Source organism: Micropterus salmoides, unplaced genomic scaffold (genome assembly GCF_014851395.1).
Source record: "Micropterus salmoides isolate LMB-PRFRI ecotype aquatic unplaced genomic scaffold, ASM1485139v1 Ms_hic_scaffold_3819, whole genome shotgun sequence".
In the NCBI taxonomy this organism is placed as follows: Eukaryota; Metazoa; Chordata; class Actinopteri; order Centrarchiformes; family Centrarchidae; genus Micropterus; species Micropterus salmoides.
The window spans coordinates 13,611-20,699 of NW_024043172.1; the positions used below are offsets into that span (position 1 = coordinate 13,611).

General features: G+C 40.5%; 1 protein-coding gene across 1 annotated transcript; it reads right to left on the reverse strand.

Moving 5' to 3' along the window:
- Positions 1-852: 852 nt before the first annotated feature.
- On the reverse strand, positions 853-5,605 carry LOC119884984 (cadherin-12-like). The gene is made up of 2 exons (XM_038695245.1): positions 5,284-5,605; positions 853-1,727 (listed from the first exon to the last, which is right to left on the reverse strand). Exons 1-2 carry the CDS (start codon positions 5,351-5,353, stop codon positions 1,114-1,116), a joined length of 684 nt encoding a protein of 227 aa, XP_038551173.1. The 5' UTR covers positions 5,354-5,605; the 3' UTR covers positions 853-1,113.
- Positions 5,606-7,089: the final 1,484 nt, after the last annotated feature.

Below are 7,089 nucleotides of genomic sequence, written 5' to 3' on the forward strand. Positions count from 1 at the left end.
TAACTGAGCAGATTGTGAAATACTCAGACCGGCCCGTCTGGCACCAACAACCATGCCACACTCAAAATTGCTTAAATCACCTTTCTTTCCCATTCTGACATTCAGTTTGGAGTTCAGGAGATTGTCTTGACCAGGACCACACCCCTAAATGCACTGAAGCAACTGCCATGTGATTGGTTGATTAGATAATTGCATTAATGAGAAATTGAACAGGTGTTCCTAATAATCCTTTAGGTGAGTGTAGTTTAGAGCTTTGTCTTTTTTTACTTTTTGTTTTTGGTTTAGGCGAGTTTCAGGTTTCTCAGACTGTTTTGGTTGTTGTTTTGGGTACTGCTCATCTCTGAAGATAATAAAACTTTCCTTTGTGTCTGGCCTTGCTTGGGAATGGGAAGAGTGGGAAGCCACACATTTATGTTGCGTCCAGGATAGCCCTAGACCCTATGATGTAACACTAACAAATAAAGTGTAAAAACAATGGATCACAGAAAATGTTGGAGTGCCAGAATTTTCAGTGTTTTAAAAAAACCTGATATTAAATCTCATCCAAACATTTCAGCTAAATCAGTTTCTGAAACTAAAATGGCAACCTCATGGAGCTGCTAGAAGAAAGTCAATGAAGTTAGTAGGATTCATTCTATTGGAACTATGAATATCTAGACAACATGTCATGGCAATCAATCCAATATTTGTTGAGATACAGTGATCTAGACCAAAGTGGTGACTGAATAAGTGCTCAACCGAAAAAATGATCATAGTGACCCCCCTAGTGTGGCTAAGAAAACATTTGGTTTTCTGGTTGAATCAACACTGTCATTGTTCACTGTCACTGGAAATATTTTGATGAGAATCTGATATGGAAATCAAAACAGATGAATATTTATTTATTAAGTAAAATTAATTGCAATACATATAGTGCCAGGCACTCTTGAGAAGCACCTGCTAGATTCCCTGCTCTCTAGCTAAACAATCCACAACTCTACTTCACATAGACAGCTTTCTAAAAATTCCTCAACATCATTCACGGTAAAAAAACAACAACAAAAAAAACATGTCTAGGAATAAAAGATCATTCCAACATGGCTTCCCAATATCTCTGTGCTTTCCAACTTCCTCTCAGCTCTTCTCTGTCAGTGTAGGCGACTTTTTATCCAGGATACTTGCCAGTGTTTTGAATGGCTGCTCCCATTCACCAAGGGAGCTAAAATCCCCTGAATTGTCAATTACCCATGACTCTTCTATGGAGCTTAGTGAGCCAGTCACTGAGCCATCACCCTCGTAGGTGTAGGTCGCCAGTGAGTCATAGGGCAGGGTGGTGTAACCCTGCTGATTCTCCTCTAGCCGCTGTTCGATGAACTCCCTGATCATTTCAGCATTTCCCTCAGTCATTTTGCCATGAGAAGAGAGTGGGGTCTTGTTGTTCATGGCAGTGATCACCATGGCTGTTTGATGATGGATGTCACGTGACCTGATGTCGTCACATCGACTGCTGAGATGCAGCAGAACCCCGTCTCCGTAGCCATTTTTTTCTTTCTTGGAGGTGCTTCTGTGACTGCTGGTGCACTGGGAGTGTGTGCTGCGCAGAGTGCCTAAATCAAAGGCGTGGGTGTCCGCCTCACCACCGCCCTCATCGTCATAATGAATGACATTATCACGGATGTCCTCTTTTGATGTCATTAGGGTCTCTTTCTCTTTGTGGCGCTTCTGGCCAATGTATAATGTAGCCATAACTGCAAGACACAATAAGAATAAAATGATGGGTTAGTTTAAAATATTTTTACATGTCTGTTACTCTTTATCACGGATTTTTTACTAATATCTATTGTTGCTGCGATGGATTGGCGACCTGTCCAGGGTGTACCCCGCCTTTCACCCAATGTCAGCTGGGACCCAGTATGCAGGATAAGTGGTTGACCATGGATGTACGGATGGATAGTATCTATTGTTACTCGTAGGTCTCTCACTTTACTGATGCTTGAATGATGTTCCTCAAATGTAAGTGAGAAATTTGTCCTGCCTTTGTCACTGTTTGGCATTTATCTGAACCCAAACCTAAACAATTCTACAATTCTAGTATATCTTAATAAAATGCTCACTTATTTATGTTGAAAGAATTAAATACAAAATTCACAATCATCTAGAGAGGTGAAAAGTGACTGTGAAGTCATTGTCTCAAAGATTACGAATTCAAACAGTGCTGCTTGGCACATGCTTTATTAGAGAATTTTGTAGTTTGTCTATTTACGCAATGTTTGCTAAAGAGCATGCTACTTGCTAGCTTTACAATCAGGATAAAAACCCTAGCGATGTCACACAATTTTTTCACTTCCAGTGGGTGTCCATTATTAGGGTGTCAAAATCCACAGTGATCGTGTATGTGCCAAACAGCTCTGTTTGTATCTGTAATCCTGGAGACAAGTGATATACAGAAGGGGGACCATACCAGAAACTACAATAATAATCTCCTCCTCTGACATATATCCACACTTTCTTTCCTCTTTGATAAAGCTTATAGTTAGGGCTGGCTCAGGTGAGTCCTGAACCATCCCTTAGTTATGCTGCTATAGGCCTAGACTGCCAGGGGGCTTCCCATGATGCACTGAGCTCCTCTCTCCTCTTCTTTCTCTCCCTCTGTATGCAACCTCATCCCATTATTGCATGTTACTAACTCAACTTCTTCCCTTTCCCGTAGTTTTGTGCTTTCTCGTCCCTCTCCTCTCTCCTCCTATCACTATTCACTATCACTATTATTAGGGCCCGAGCACGACTGTGCGAGGTCCCTATTGAAATATATATATTTTTTTTTTTCTCTGCAAAGTAGGCTCAACTGACATGGCCTAAACATACTCGAAAACTCACCAAAATTTGCAAACATGTCAGAACCGGTGAAAAATTTCGTATTCTACAAATTTCGCACATGGGCGTGGCAAAATGACTCGCTAGCGCCACCTAGAAAATTGGAAAAGATTAGCCCCTCGTTCACGTTCAACCTACATGTACGAAATTTTCTGGGGACATGTATCATATCAAGACGCACAAAAAAGCCTCAAGAACCCATATGATGATGATGATTTACACACTTTGTACTTTAACGAACTCCTCCTAGGGATTTAGTCCGACCAACCTCAAATTTCTGCTGTGCCTTCTAAAGGCATTGAAGATGAAAAGTTGTGCTATTTGCGAGTTTTCGTCAATGGGTGTGTCCGTGGCGTGGCGTCAGAGATCAAGTCTTCGCCATGACACAGGAAGTTGTTGTAACTTACGTGTACATGCTCACATCTGAACCAAACTTTACGTGCTTGATAACTCTCCCACCCCGCAGACATCTACACACCAATACCGATTTATATTCATAGCGGCAAGTGCTATGTAGCTCCACATAGGTGACACAGGAAGTGACATATAACACCTTCATGCAGTGTCGGAACCGCGTAGCAAATTCACAGCCGCACTGGCAGAGCTCCAGAATATGCAACTCGGCCGGCTCACACCCGGACACGCTACAAGTGCGAGGGCTCACCCAACGCTGCTTGCAGCTTTAATTTATGTGTGTGTTTTAATATTTTTGTCTGTTTTATTCTTCCTTTGTATTTTTTTTACTTATTTATTTTCACCCATGGTATTTATTTCTGCCTGTCCTTTTTACATTTCTGTATGCATTTCTGCCTCATTATGCAAATGAGGAGGGGCTGTGTCTCAAGGGGTCAACTTCTGCCCATTGGTGGACCAGTCAGACGGGAGAGCTCTAGACCTTCTCTGCTTGCACACATCAACAAGCTGCTCTTCACACATTCAGATGGCTTCCTTCAGTGCACTGAGGTGTTTAGCAACTCTGTTTGAAGACACTACCAGCCATGTCTTCCTTCTCTTTCATGTGGACACTCTGACCTACAGAGTTTTCAATTAGCGACTTATACGTACACAGAACTGCAGGAAAGTGAGCTGGATTGTTTCTGAGAGCCACATCTAAATCTGGAGTGCACTCCTATTCGAGTATTTACGGTAAATGCTCCCACACGGAGCAGCTCCTTGCTCTGCTGTTTTCAGCAGCTGTTTCAACAAAAACGCTATTCAGAACATAACCATATTCTTCAGAGGAAAAGAAGAAGGAGGAGAAGGAGAGCAACAAATAACCCCCAAACAATAAAATAAATTCCTTTTATATTTCCCTGCCTTGTTGTTTATGTGTACATACAGAGGAAGAATGAGAGAACAGCACACATTTCATCGTTACTGTGTGTTAGAGCATGGGAGAACAGTGGATACTTTTAATACAGCCCACACCCCTAATACTGTGTAACTATAACAAGTAGAGAACAGAAGAAAAAGATGTTCTTTCTTTACAACTGTCTGCATAGCTTATTCATATTGTGTAATGAATGAAAATAAATAGGCCTACTAGGCTCCTCTCTACTTTGACATTTAAGATTAGCTTGTTTGATCCACCTTCATACACATGTGACATTACTGTACAACTTGAGAAAGGTGAGTTGTTTTCTGCTCCAGCCTGCCTAAAAGAAAAGCTGTGTAAGTAAAATATATAATCTTTACAAATTCAATAGGGACCTGGCACGGTTGTGCTCGGGCCCTAAAAATATAATCTTTACAAATTCAATAGGGACCTGTTTTTGAAAAGGAATACAAAATATGTTGTGCAGTTTAATTGTTAATATGCGACTTCCTGTGTTTTGTCCGTATGCAACCTTTAGTAGTCTTTCCTACAGTTTTATAAATGAGACCCCTGGATAGACCAAATTAATGTAATGGTCCCACATGGTTTAAATATCTTGTTAAGATAGATAAATAGAGATAGCAGGGGGATGAAATGCAGCATAGGGAAGGCTGGAATAGAACCCAGTCCACTGCTGCAAGGACTTAGCCTTAGTACATGGAAGTGCATTCACTAACAGTAAGAAATCCCAGCTCTAATGGAACGTTAAACCATAAAGCATAAGAGACACATGTATAAATGCGTGTCCCAGCATTCACGGGATTCATGTCAAAACATCAGCTTATTGACTGTAAACAAATCGAAAAACTACATGAGGTGGTTCTTTTGCTGTTTTTAATCCTCTGTAGAGTTGTTTTTTTTCTGATGTTGTTTCTGTAGCAACAGCATTATAATAGCTAATTATAAAACAAATACTAATATGTCTCAACAAAGTCTGAGACTGAACCTGGGGTAGCCAAAACTTGTCAGTATGATAAAATGTGCTGGGATTAATGCCATGACCAGTGTTTGTATATATCGCTCTGTATTTTGTGACAGAAGAAAGATTAGCTTACCAATCAGCAGAGCTACACATAACAGAATAGCCATCAGAGCTCCAGTACTGAGGCCCACAGGCAGGAACATGGCCTCAGCTGAGCAGGTAAGCAGCAATCCTTGTGCCTCACAGGAACACACTCGGATAGTGAGGGTGGCTGTGCTGCTCTGGGCAGGGTAACCACTGTCTTCAAGCAAAATAGGAAGAAAATAGACGTCCTGCACCCGCTGCTGGAAGCCTGAGCGTCGAGTCACAACGCCAGCCGTGTTGTCTGGAAACCGACAGAGGATAATCACTGACAATGTTCCAGATAGTATTTTTCACTGTCTTGTTGGTGTCACATTTCTTCTTTGAGTTTCAATGGTGGTTGGCAAACCAGCTTATATATGCATTACCGCCACCTACTGGCCTGGAGTGAGGAGCTGTAGATTGGCAGAAAAAGTTAAAGAATAAGTTCTCTATTATTCCTTTTACTCTTTAAGTGGCCATATTATGGGATTTTCTCTTTAGTGTGTTATATAGCTTTTAGTGCATGTAAAAGTTCTGCAAACTTACAAAGCACAAAGACCACACCTGAGGGAGATCCTGTCAGATACCACTCCTCCTGTCCTGGCAGAATTGCTTTGTTTGGATTTCAGCCTTTTCTTCCATTACTTACTTACAGTACGTCACTATGTGCTGTCTGAACAATAAATGCGATGATGTGTTGAGAAGAAATCCGCTTGACACTGTTCTTGATCATAAAAGTTTATTACATCAAGGAATTCAGCATCAATTACAAGCTCTGCAGCAGCTTGGAGAGTGACCCAGCCCGATAACCACTCTGTCTCTCTGTACATCAAACACAGCTTATATAGAACATGTTTAGGTATCTGCTAAATACCATATAAGGGTCCAGTCCCTTCATAAACACTAATCTCTACTCCCCCTATCACTGGGTCACAGGTCAAATTCCATAGGAGGGTTCACTCTTTACACACCCATCAATCATTACACACCACAACTACATAACACATTCTAACACATTTGCATTTTGCCTTCCATGGTCACCATAGCTACAGCCATACATGTGCAGAGGGGGATGCGCTGGGTGCTTGAGCACCTGCCCTTTTGCCCTTTGATGCCCAAAGAGCCCTTTTGTCAATGCAAAATAGGCTATCCTTTATTTAATTTTAAATTTGCAAAGGCCCTTTTGTGAAGGCCTGCCTAATCTAACTATTAGTAAAATGAATGAAAAATAATTTCGTAGTAAGTAAAATGACCCATATTATAACCTTTCACCTGATGACCTCATCCATGATGAGCCTGTTCAGACACCATTAGTGATTCAGCAGCACTACAGGCCACCTTTGATTCTTTTCACTTGAACTAGGATTATTACAGTAATTAATTATAACAACAGGCTTATACTAATACTTATTCCCCCAAATTATAGCCTACTTATCAGCCCTTTTTTAAATGATCATTTAATTCAGAACAATATTGCATTTTAACAGCAACAGTAGTGTTTACAACAGCAAAACTACCATAAAAACTCAATAACTGGAAATACATTTAAAAACATCAGTGTCAATGTAAAATAAATAATATTCCTGACATAAAAGTAAAGAGAAATGAAAAGAAAAGAAGAAAAAAGAAGAAAAGAAATGGCCCTAGTAGATTTTAGAAAAAGGAATTAAATGTTGTGAAAGATTATGTTTATTAGGGGCCAACAGAATGAACACACACACACATCTTAGTGTCATAATGTGAGAACTTTTGGAATCAAAGGCAGACTTGGAACAGCTCAAAGGGGTATCAAAGGATTTTATTGAGATGTGCAACA